Here is a 12,161-nt window from a genome sequence, read left to right on the forward strand (position 1 = left end):
TTTTTGATGCACAATGGTAGCAAACTTTTGAGTACCACGATCAATTCACATTATTGGGTCAAACTAGCTAGTTTGCTACAAGATCTATTTCATTTTTTGGTGAACTAGCAAAGCACCAGTGGACATGACACCGAAGAATACTGTGAATTCTCGACTCATCAAACAAGCGGTATCTCACATATACCCCGCTTCTAAATCAATGACAAGTAATCCCGGCCGAAAACAGTATTAGAAGCGGCACGTAAACACGGAACCGGATCCAGCTTGCATCAAATCCCACACTGGTGAAGAAAGAGTAAAACAGATAAAAATTGAATTTTCGATCAATATACCATATAAATATCTATTTATGCCCGCGCTAATTACCTGTCTTTAAAATTCTTTAAAAGTTTTATTAAGACACTGTGAAAAAAATATCTGAGCTACAGAGTCAAACTCCATCTCCTCCACGCTATACATTGCCCTCGAGCGTCCCCCACCTTTCTTTCCTTCCTCTCCCTCTCCTAGTCTACCACCGCTTGCCCGCCGCCGCGCCTGGCTCGACCACGGCCGGTCAACCTACAGCAACCTCCCCGACGCCCGGATCAAGCCTCATCCTCCCCCTACAGCGTCCTCCGTCCGGATCGAGCATCTGGTCTTGGCGGCGGCGGGAGGCAAGCTGCAGAGGAGGGAGACGAGGAAGGGAAGAGGTACGTTGTCGGGAGGAAATGCTCCGATGAGTTCGTTGATGGATGGGGGATCCCGATCTTGCGCGCAGCGATGGGGAAGCCCGAAGGTGATTTCGGGCGCGGCTGAAAATGGGGGTTGCGATGGGGAACCTGTTGAGCCCGTTTCTTGGGAATATTCCTCAAATATAACTACGGGCAACTGTTTCGGGCATCTCTTGGAGTTGCTCTTATGCAATCGGAGATAGGCGTACTCCTATTGTTTATGTCTTCCATAATTTTTTGCTTTGTTCTTCATTCCTGTGAACTAGAAAAGTCCGTTTCTTTAGGAGACTAGTCACCCTGGTGCGATCCCATAGAAAATAAGTAACAAAGAAAAGGGGAGAAACCAATCATGGTTTCTTTCCAACTATGCCATGTCTAGTATAGATGGTTCTTCCAATCTGCTGGCTGCTGCCGTGTTCAATTTTGTGTTCTAATGATTTTTTTTCCTGCAGGGTTACATGCATGCACTATATATCAATTCTTCGTTTTAGGATGATCGTTTTATGAGATAGAAGGGAGGTCATATTGAAGTAGAATTCGATCTGTGGTGGATCTAAATGGAAAGTGGCATGAGAAGAAGTTCAGAAACTTCAGTGAAAGCTTTATCATCAATGGCAAGTGAGGCATCCAGGAATACCGATCCTGGCCAACAGGGTTTACGTTTCAACTCCACCGACCAGTCCTACTTTGCAAGAGCTGGCCAATCAATCCCTGTATTCCCTCCATTCTTTGGTCCTCAGTCTTCCAGTTTCTGTCTTCCTGATGGCAGTGGCGCTAAAGTGGGCGGTCAGTTTGAACCGAATCCTTCACTGAACAATCCTATATCCGATTGGGATCCGCAGGCAATGCTGAGCAACCTATCCTTCCTTGAGCAGAAGATCAAGCAGGTAAAAGATGTTGTGCAGTCCATGAGTAATCGAGGAAGCCAAGTTGTCGGTGGTTCCGGCGAGCTTGCAGCAAAGCAGCAGCTCGTCACTGCTGATCTCACTTGTATCATAATTCAGCTTATCTCAACAGCTGGTTCCATGCTTCCTTCCATGAAGAGCCCACTCCTTAGCAGCAATCCAGCTGTCAGGCAACTTAGCAACACGCTTGGTTCTCCTATGGGCTTTGGCTCGATTGCTAATCAGCGACCAAGCATAAACAAGGAGCAGACAATTCCTGACATTACCAAGACCTCTGACTACGAGGAGCTGATGAATACCATTAACACTACTCATGATGGAAAGGATGATCTGATCAAATGCCCAAATCCTTGTGTCGGGGAAGGATCTGACCCAATTCCATTCGAAGACCATGACGTGAAGGAGAGCGATGATGGTGGTGAGGGAGAGAACCTCCCCCCTGGTTCTTATGTGGTCTTGCAATTGGAAAAGGAGGAGATTTTAGCGCCACACACTCATTTCTGTGTGATATGTGGCAAGGGTTTCAAGAGAGATGCGAACCTAAGGATGCACATGAGGGGCCATGGCGATGAGTACAAGACACCTGCTGCTCTTGCCAAACCAATGAAAGATTCCAGCTCAGATCATACACCAGTTACAAGGTACTCGTGCCCATTTGTCGGATGCAAGCGGAACAAAGAACACAGGAAGTTCCAGCCTCTTAAGACGATCTTGTGTGTGAAGAACCACTACAAGAGAAGCCACTGCGACAAGAGCTATACCTGCAGCCGATGCAACACCAAGAAGTTCTCGGTCATCGCGGACTTAAAGACTCATGAGAAGCACTGTGGGCGCGACAAATGGCTCTGTTCATGTGGAACAACCTTCTCAAGAAAGGACAAGCTGTTCGGGCATGTTGCCCTCTTCCAAGGGCACACACCTGCTCTTCCAATGGATGATATCAAAGGAACATGTGTGTCAGATCAGCCTGAGGGGAGCGAGGTGATGGATGACATGGTGGGGAGCACAGGATATAACTTCCCAGGCAGCGCATCCGATGGTATCCCTAATCTCGACATGAAAGTTGCTGACGATGTACGTGGTTATTTCTCGCCGTTGAGCTTCGATCCGTGCTTCGGCGCACTCGATGACTTCACTCGCCCTGGATTTGACATATCCGAGAATCCCTTCTCCTTCTTGCCCTCAGGACCAGGGTCGTGCAGCTTCGGGCAACCTAGCGGCGACAGCTGATGGAGGTTACAGTTGACGACAATGGCAGCGTCGACCTTTATGTATTATGTATGACGCGGGGCTTGTTCTTCCTCTATTCAGGGAGCTATTTTGGTCCATGCCTCTTTTCTTAAAGTGTACTTTTATTTTGTGGTCATCAATAATGATCTAGCACTTCCATATAGATTGTGATAGCCCCCAATTGTGAGGTATATATATTAAAAATAATTATCTGTGTTGGCGCTTTGCGTGTAGCACAATTGTGCAATCAAATACCTTGTCATGGAGTAGGAGAGAAGAACAGCAGAACTGCGCGATCCAAAGAGTTCCTTTTGGTGGAAAACATTGTTTACAGTCCCAGTTGTGCAAAACCCAAGATGGAGATAATGTCATATCAGAGGAAAGCAAAAAACAGTTGTGTTCAATTCAGTCCATTACAAGGAGGCTGAGCCACCAAGGCCTATTGATCCGCGTGGAGGAGAATGGAAATCATATGCCCCATTTTAGATTGCAGTAGATAAAATTTCACATATTACTACATCGCCGCGCCAATCAAAGGCAAGTTCCTTCGGTTTCTCTCTGCGAATTGTTGCATCACTTCATTCCCAGTTCGTCTGTGAGAGGTTGGTGGAAGAACTCGGGGCTGAAGAATGCAAACGAAAGTCCAACCTTCCTGCATTCTGTACCAACCCAAAGCCGCGCTCATGGCGCACCCACCTACCACCACCACCAATCACCATGACCACCTCGAGTATAAACCCGGGGGAGCCGGGGACAAGCTACCGCGAACACCGCGAGGTCCACATTTAAGCCAAGGGCAAGCCCTCAACTCGCGATGGCCGCCGCCCCCGCCACCTCTTCCGCCCCGTCCTTCTCCACCCCCACCAGACCGGCCTCCGATCCCAGCTCCGTCCGCTTCACCAGGTGCGCAAACCCGCCTCTCTCAGAGTCCTGAACCTTTCCGCGGCTGTGAAGATTTGTTGAAGGGCGTATCGCTTACTCCCTGCGTTTGTTTGCAGGGCGTGGGGGAAGGGGGCGACGGCGGCGAGGGCCAGGAGGATGTCGGCGGTGAGGGCGGAGGCGGTGGACGCGTCCATCAGCCCGACTGTGAGCGCGCTGCGCCCGTCCAAGACCATGGCGATCACAGACCAGGCCACGGCGCTGCGGCAGGCTGGCGTGCCGGTCATCGGCCTCGCCGCAGGGGAGCCCGACTTCGACACGCCGGCCTCGATTGCCGAGGTTATGCTTGTTCTTCTTGGTGTACTTGGATATGAGTTCACGGAAACTTTTGGAACCTCATGGTGTATTGCTCTCAGTATTGCTCTCAATTCTATCAAAAATTTAGTACAGATTGCGGATTTGATAGATATCTTGCTTATGTTCTGGTGTTCATACTTAGTAGGAGTAGCTTATTTAGACACAAGAGAACTTTGTTATTGGCAAACTGGAATGTCTCAGCTAAACGTTCTGATTGCTTGCTTTGATCCAGGCTGGGATGAATGCAATCAGGGATGGCTACACAAGGTACACTCCTAATGCTGGGACTTTGGAGCTAAGAAAGGCTATCTGTAACAAACTCCAGGGTGTGTATTTGTTTATTGGATGGATTCCTTGTTCACAGAGTTACCACTTCGGTAAAGAAGAATATTGAGTAACTTTTGTTTGCTCTGAATGTTCAGAGGAGAATGGGATATCCTACAGCCCAGATCAGGTGCTAGTGAGCAATGGAGCTAAGCAGTGCATCACGCAAGCCGTGCTTGCTGTTTGCTCACCTGGTGATGAGGTGAGGCCCCCTCTTCTCTTACTAAATAACAGTGCATATGTGTTCTGTTTCCGGTCTCCCTTGCGGAATCCATAAGGACAGCCGCAGTCTGTATTTTTCTGAGCAATTATGAGGAGCTCTGGCTATTCATTAAGTAGTAGAGAAATTATCCAGTTTATAAGGAAAACCAGACTGAAAACCTCACTAGCGCCGCATTTTAAGTTGGCAACAAACCAAAACACGACATGTGGACTACTCCCAACCTAAAAGAAACTCATGCAACATGTCAATCAATCAAGCATCAGCGCTCTGGCAACATGAACGTCCCAACAAAGTATGGCCTATGACAAAGCAACTAGCAATCTGTAATAAGGCCAAATATCTTAGTTATACCATCTCTAGAAAATATAACAAGAACACCAGGTGTGTATTGTTGATTGCACATATGTGTCACTTGCAGATAATTTGCAATTAGGTTCTGTCCATATATGGTCTTTGTTGCCTGTATAGTTTTGTCAGACTATTGCACTGAGACTTGTTCTGACAAATCTGTGATGTGATAACTGATGTCTCTTGTGCTTGTAATTTAAATAGTTTATGGTGTTGTCTGTTTTAACAATGTTGAAGGATCCTGTTATTTTAGGTTTTGATACCAGCACCTTACTGGGTCAGTTATCCTGAGATGGCTACATTGGCTGGTGCAGCTCCAGTGATCCTTCCTACAAACATATCAGAGAATTTCTTGTTAAGCCCAGAAATACTTGCTGAGAAGATCAGCGAGAAATCGAGGCTTTTGATTCTCTGTTCTCCATCTAATCCAACAGGGTCGGTATATCCTAAGGATTTGCTTGAAAAAATAGCCGATATAGTCAAGAAGCATCCTAGACTGCTGGTAAGTTCTCTTGATTATTTGGATTTGTAGTATGCTATGTGATATCAGCTGTTACATCTTCACTGCATGTCATTATGGCATAGGATCTTAATTATTTATGTTTTTCAGGTTTTATCTGACGAGATCTATGAGCATATTATCTATCAGCCTGCAACACATACAAGCTTTGCCTCATTGCCTGGAATGTGGGAAAGAACATTAACTGTAAATGGTTTTTCCAAGGTACATATGTATTTAATTGGTATCATTCACTCTTAAAAAAACCCGTAAGAACTTCTAGCTGTATGGATTTTCAAATTACTCCCTCCGACCCATAATAAGTGTCTCAGATTTAGTATAACTTTGTACTAACTTAGGACAAAATCTGAGACACTTATTATTGATCGGAGGGAGTACAAAACATGCCATCCTTCAGAACCATAGCAAGAAGTTCATGCCTAATTCAATTCCATGCAATGGTCGAAATCAGAATTTGGCCTTTGATTATGCAACTGTGTTGGCTGAAATATTTGGTGGTGTGAATTTTATAGGCTTTTGCAATGACGGGCTGGCGACTCGGCTACCTTGCAGCCCCTAAACATTTTGTTGCAGCATGTGGAAAGATCCAAAGCCAGGTAAACACTTCACCTCCCTTGTTCTAGTATGTAAACTTGACAGATGTAACTAAGTGGTACCAGAGTCCTGCAAGTGTAAATCTACCACCACTTCACTTTGTTAAACCTTCAAACCATTTTTCCGTGGTGCGGACTGTATCATTGTCATGAAGAAATAATTTGAATCGTGATCTGCGATTATCCTAACAGCAGTTCCTTGTGTGTTCACTGCAGTTCACCTCAGGTGCGAGTAGCATATCACAGAAAGCAGGGCTTGCAGCTTTAAACCTTGGGTATGCTGGTGGCGAAGCAGTATCAACTATGGTCAAAGCATTCCAGGAACGCAGGGATTACCTTGTCAATGGCTTCAAGGAAATTCCAGGTGTGAAAATATCAGAGCCTAAGGTATGATCCATGATTACAGGTTTTTGCGCAGAAACCTAGTTGAACACTATGTACAAGATGGCTAAAATTTCAAATTTGTAGGGTGCCTTCTATTTATTCATTGACTTCAGCTCCTACTATGGATCTGAGGTAGAAGGTTTTGGTACTATCAGTGACTCTGAGTCCCTCTGCATTTTTCTCTTAGAGAAAGCACAGGTATCGTCAGCAATTCATTCATAATTTTGTATCCATTCTTCAGTGAAGTTTATTGAAAATGTTGTAATTGCTACCTGTGGTACTATAGGTCGCGCTTGTCCCAGGGGATGCATTCGGGGACGACACATGTGTCCGCATTTCATATGCTGCAGCGCTATCCACGTTACAAACTGCTATGGTGAAAATCAAAGAAGCGGTCGCTTTAATCAAACCCCGTGTCGCTGCCTAGTGAAAAATGTTTAGTCTGTAAATTGCAGTGAGAACTGGGCGACCTCCATAAACTCTAAACTGCACTCATGTACCATCTCTTGCATTGTTTTGACAGACTTGATCTTTTTGTTGTTGGTATCTGTATCGTTATGGATTTATTGCACCAAACTTCAAGCAAATGGAAAATTCATGTCCCTTTCTTTTTATGAATAAGCTGGATTGTGCCCATTTTGTGAGTTTGTATCTTCTATCCTACGCAAATAAATTCCATTTGCAGTAATCTGTTCAGCTTTGGCGACATTCTGATTGAAAAGATGAGGGCCAGGAGCCTTGTCCAAAATGAAATAAAAGCAGACACTTGGATTATTCGTGACCCTCATGTATGGACACTTGACATCAGTACATCAAAAACTACAACACCAACCACTTCATATGATATTAAAACTAAACAAAAATCTCAGTTCATCATTCATATATGTTAACAGCAATAAAATAAAAATAAAGTGGCCCTGGAAAATTGATATAACTACACAGGTTGGCGACTATGGAACAAGCCAGGCTGTCTATAAGAAATCAGTACTCTTAATAATTTGCTCATCGGTTGAATGCGTACTGATGTAGTACATAGATACCAAGATGTATACTAGAAAATGTACATCAAGGGATGGGTCTCTCTTGCCAGATGATAATTCAATGTCCAGCCTGGGAAGAACTGCTAGCACCTAATCTAGTTCCCAACGACAGTCTCGTCAAAGTTCCAGTCTCTGACAAGATCCCTTGAAACAGCTCGGCTCCTTTGGAGGCGTGGAGCACCTTCAATGCCTCCTTGGCCAGTAGCCATTACAGGGGTCACCTTTGACGTTCCCACACGGTTAGCAGTTCCTGCGGCCATAATTTTCCGCGACAGGCAGGCAACAGCAGCTCCGCACCTGTTCTCCTCCTCGGAGCTTGAGACTGAGTAGCTTCTGAAGGAATGTGAGGGGCTGCTCATGCCATGGCATACTAGACAAGCTAGACTCATGATTATTGTCGAGGTGAAATTGCCGATTACTGCAGAAGAAGAAGCAATTTTAGAAAAATATTTCAGTATAAGTAAACAATCCTATCAAACTCAAGCCTCGAGGTGGATGACAAGTGAAAAAGAACCAGTGGGGGAGAGCCTACAAAGGACCGTGGTCTCTCTTTTTAGTTGCATAACTCATTAACTCGTCAAATTATCTAGAATCAACTTCAATGTGTGTAACTTGTGTCAAGAGGGTTGTAGAAAGGCCTCTCTTTTCAAGATTAAAATATCTTTCTCTCAGTGTTCAAACTCACTGCTACTGTAGCAGCCACAGGATGTAATCTGAAACAGATAGCCACCTAAAAAGAGCAAGCTCGAGCATCCCCTTTAGCAAGATTGTTACTTCAGTAAGCAAATAAGTGAACATATGAAGCAATTCAGACTATTTTCCTGGAAAGGATGTGTGCATGTTGTAGTTCGGACGTTGCATCATAGATTGATAGCTGTCAGCATCAGTTCCAGATTGCATTAGCTCAACCATTTGAACATGGCAGGGTGTGACTCTTAATTAATCATTGCTATGCAAGTTTGACACTCTAGGGGAGTTAGTAAATACTAACTAAATACTACATTGTGCAATCCAGAAAGCAACCTGCAATATACCCTTGGCAGATGTTATTTCCAAAAAGTTGACAAATTTATAAGTATATACTCCTATTTCAGAGAACTGGGGGTCTACCTTTTAGTTAGCACCAACAAACAAGAAATAGCATATCATGCTTGCCTATATGCCATTAGTAAAATGATCAAGCTACGTACAATCTGAATATCATATTTATTATTATTTGATAAAAGCATCAACTAATTCAGCAAAGATGAACACAAGAACTTGACAGAAATTTATGAACTATCCCAATTTCAGTAACTCAAATCAGGTTAGGAATGTGTGCAATGCCTTACAACGAACAAAAATAGACATCTACTTCTCTAACTCACTGAAAATTTCACAGCCAAAACATCATTACCATCCTTTGTTCTGAAATTAGAAAGTCTGAAACTCAAACAGCTGTAGTGCACAATACTACGATGTTGTATATCGAAAGAGACGCACTACTGAGATACACATGGCGAACCTACATGATAACCTTCTTCGAATTCCATGAAAACAGACATCAGGTCCGCTCCTAAACTACCTTCACATCAACATGCACGAATTTTATCAGCACACGGTTGCAAAGGAAGAGTGGGGATTAATAACAGACAACTCTAAATCGAATCGGGTAACAATGGAAGGTGTAGCGCAGACAAATTCCTGACTAAAGAATCCCAAATCTCCCGAATAAATATCCTCATCAATCAACGGGATACCACGCCACGAAACTAAATCACAGAAACGAGCCACTAAACTGGCGCTTAAAATCGAATCTCTGGAACCACTTTTGGCAGAAATTGGAACGAGGAAAAGCGAGGGGGAAATTCACCTTTCTTTTCGTCCTCTGATCTTGCGCCGGGGCCAATCGCGCAAAGCGGGAGGTTTCGGGCCTGAGGCTCGCGGTTGAGAAGGGGGAGAGAAAGAGAGATCTTGGTAAGAGAAAATGTGTAGAGAGAGAAGGGGGCCTTTTATTTTGACAGGAGCCGAGCCGAGATATATTAGGATCTAGACAAGACTCATGAACCTAAAACGAAACTAGCGGTATATTAGACGTATAATTAAGAAGGCTAATCGGAGTTTAGTGGGCCATGCTAATCTATCTTTATCTTTGGTGATTTGCCTGCCACTATGGTTTAATTCATTCCACCTTTTCGATGGTTTAGATTCCAAGGGACTTTGTAGCCCAGATATTTATCTTTTTATAATTCTTCTGTACCATATCAGGTGACTCAAATTTGTCCAAATATAAATGTATCGATACCCAAAATGCGTATAGATACATGTAATATTATATTACGTAATATGGGACGGAGGGAGTATAATATGAGGGATTATAATATGCATGGGGTTTTCACTTTTTCGAAAAAAAAATCTTCATTCTTTTTTGAAAATTTTGATGTGACATCAAGGAAAGTAAGTATGATATGTCGAGAATGGCATTGCGCCAAAATGAAGTACGTTGTATTTTATCGTAACGCGAGAAAAAAAAATCCAAGTTATCGACGAGTGATCATTGTTCTATATTTTCTGGTCTATGTTTTCATAGGATTTTCTAATCTCAACGGCACTTTTAACCTCACGTCAGAAAAACCACATATCAAAGTTTGGATTCTGTTTGAGTGTCGTCCACCTTAGGCTGACATCAAGCGAGACATCATATTTCACTCGTGATATTTCCACTACTTGTAGAGTACGCTCCAGTAGCGGTTCAACACATCTTTTAAATGACGCGACCCTGCTACATGCATTCAATGGTTTAGACCTGACTCATATAACTCTTGAAGACCTAAATAGGAAGCGGTTCAGAAGCTAAACATTAGAATCTCTTCGGATCACACTTTTCTTTTATATACCCTCTGTCTTGAAAATAAATGACGCGGATGCACGCCACTTATTTCGGACGCAGGGAGTAGAATTTTTGGAATATGTCAACCATTGGAAAAAAAAAATCCTATAATGGCTGCTCCATTTGAAAGTCACCCTCTCTCATCTTAACCCCCGCGTCTTTCTATCTCATCGTCTCTAATCAAGATAGGATTTTGCTGCGGATATTTTGCCTTCCTTTCCTCACCAATTGTACTGCGTAGTATGTAGAGACGCTCCGACGCGACATATGGAACGAAACATACACCTGAAATGAGCTGTGATGAGCAGTTCGACGCGTACAAGCTAGTTCATCATGATACATCGTACGTGAAGACAGTGGAGAAACCAGCTTGCAATGGCAGCACGTTCAGACCATTATTTATTTTACGAGGTTCATGCAACGATAATTTTGTCAGTCTGAACCACGATCAAGCCTAATGGGACAGCTAACATCTTCCGGAGCTGTCTCCTGTTGGTCTCCGTGCATTGTTTAATTGGTTAATATGGAGTAGATGATTAATGGCTTTCCTAGGTACTTCTTGGTGTAAGAGAAATCTCCAAAGGTGATGATCATTAAGAGTGACGACTTTTCCGGGTTTTGACCAAATGAGACAACACTGCTGACAGAAATTCAAAGAATATAGACCAAGGGAACCAAGCATAGTTAAAAAAGGACGTACTCCGAACATAAAACATATTCCTCCGTCTCATATTAAGTTACCAAATATTACATGTATCTATTCTAGACGCTATTTGAATATAGATACATTCATATTTATATAAATTTGAGTCACTTAATATGCGATGGAGGGAGCAGTACTAGAAGTACAGATCAAAGCAGGTGGTTATATCCAGCGTGATTAGAAAACGATATACAGTATCTCGGATGACATATGGATCCATTTTTTCAGCGCGTCGAAATCCCGAGCGTCGGTGATGATGCAGACGGGGGCTTTTGGCAGTACAGCACCATCGGCATATCAGTTCTTCCCCTGAGCTATACTGAATCGGAGCGGTTGAGTCTTTATCGGCAAGCGTCGTACGCCGTTCGATACGCGAACGCGCGCACGCCGGCCGTGTGATGCGATCACGAGCCACGTTCAAGGACTCAAACGACGACGCGGCGCTCCATCCATCCATCCATGATCGATCCATGCGCTGCGCGGGCCACCGACGATTTTGATTCCAGGCCGCAAAATCGGGCCGCAGCCACTGCAAGCCCACTACTGGTGCTACAACACAGCCGGCCCGAAGTAGGGCGCAGAGGCTCCGCGCAGCCTAAAAAAACTTTTATCCGACGACCATCGAAGCCCGTCACGGTCAAATCCAAAGCCACGAGAAACAGGTGCCTGAAGCGAGCACAAGCACAACGACAGCCGGCAGGTGAACCCCAAGAGCACAAATTCTGCAACTGGGCACATAATTGCACCTACCTTGCTACCGGCACACCAAGAGTCCTATTCCTGGGCCGCAGGCAGGCAGGTAAAGCGAAGAACGTGTCCGAGGTGGCTGCCGCGAGCCGTGCCCCGCCCCATTTTGTGCAGGCAGGACACGCGCCGACCCCGTGCGGGACATGCGTTCGCGCGCCCCGGGCGTGTGCCGGCACGCGCCTGGGATCTGCTGCTGCCGGATCATTGTAGCCCGCGACCAATCACACGCTTGGAAATCGTAGCCTCGACTTGAGCCGAAAAATACGAAACGGTGCATTTTGGGCGATATAAACTGCAGGTTCTCTTCTGAGCCTGACACGTGCTTCCGT

General features: G+C 44.6%; 3 protein-coding genes across 4 annotated transcripts; 2 read left to right on the forward strand and 1 right to left on the reverse strand.

Moving 5' to 3' along the window:
* The first annotated feature begins 472 nt into the window (after positions 1-472).
* LOC100830806 (zinc finger protein STOP1 homolog) lies at positions 473-3,097 on the forward strand. Of its 2 annotated transcripts, none has more exons than XM_003564671.4 (2): positions 473-689; positions 1,163-3,097. In XM_003564671.4, exon 2 carries the CDS (start codon positions 1,268-1,270, stop codon positions 2,843-2,845), a length of 1,578 nt encoding a protein of 525 aa, XP_003564719.1. In that variant the 5' UTR covers positions 473-689; positions 1,163-1,267; the 3' UTR covers positions 2,846-3,097. The 2 variants fall into 2 exon arrangements, with proteins under 2 accessions (XP_003564719.1, XP_024315785.1); XM_024460017.1 differs by lacking the exon at positions 473-689 and adding an exon at positions 754-775.
* Positions 3,098-3,252: 155 nt separating this feature from the next.
* On the forward strand, positions 3,253-7,107 carry LOC100830498 (bifunctional aspartate aminotransferase and glutamate/aspartate-prephenate aminotransferase). Its single transcript, XM_003564670.4, has 10 exons — positions 3,253-3,748; positions 3,844-4,063; positions 4,314-4,407; positions 4,504-4,607; positions 5,230-5,478; positions 5,587-5,700; positions 6,009-6,092; positions 6,306-6,476; positions 6,558-6,671; positions 6,760-7,107. The coding sequence occupies exons 1-10, from the start codon at positions 3,660-3,662 to the stop codon at positions 6,898-6,900; spliced, it is 1,380 nt and encodes a 459-aa protein (XP_003564718.1). The 5' UTR covers positions 3,253-3,659; the 3' UTR covers positions 6,901-7,107.
* A 178-nt stretch (positions 7,108-7,285) lies between these two features.
* On the reverse strand, positions 7,286-9,524 carry LOC100831113. Its single transcript, XM_003564672.4, has 2 exons — positions 9,366-9,524; positions 7,286-7,931 (listed from the first exon to the last, which is right to left on the reverse strand). Exon 2 carries the CDS (start codon positions 7,900-7,902, stop codon positions 7,609-7,611), a length of 294 nt encoding a protein of 97 aa, XP_003564720.1. The 5' UTR covers positions 7,903-7,931; positions 9,366-9,524; the 3' UTR covers positions 7,286-7,608.
* Between the last annotated feature and the right edge of the window lie 2,637 nt (positions 9,525-12,161).

This window comes from Brachypodium distachyon, chromosome 2, assembly GCF_000005505.3.
Source record: "Brachypodium distachyon strain Bd21 chromosome 2, Brachypodium_distachyon_v3.0, whole genome shotgun sequence".
NCBI classification, from domain to species: Eukaryota; Viridiplantae; Streptophyta; class Magnoliopsida; order Poales; family Poaceae; genus Brachypodium; species Brachypodium distachyon.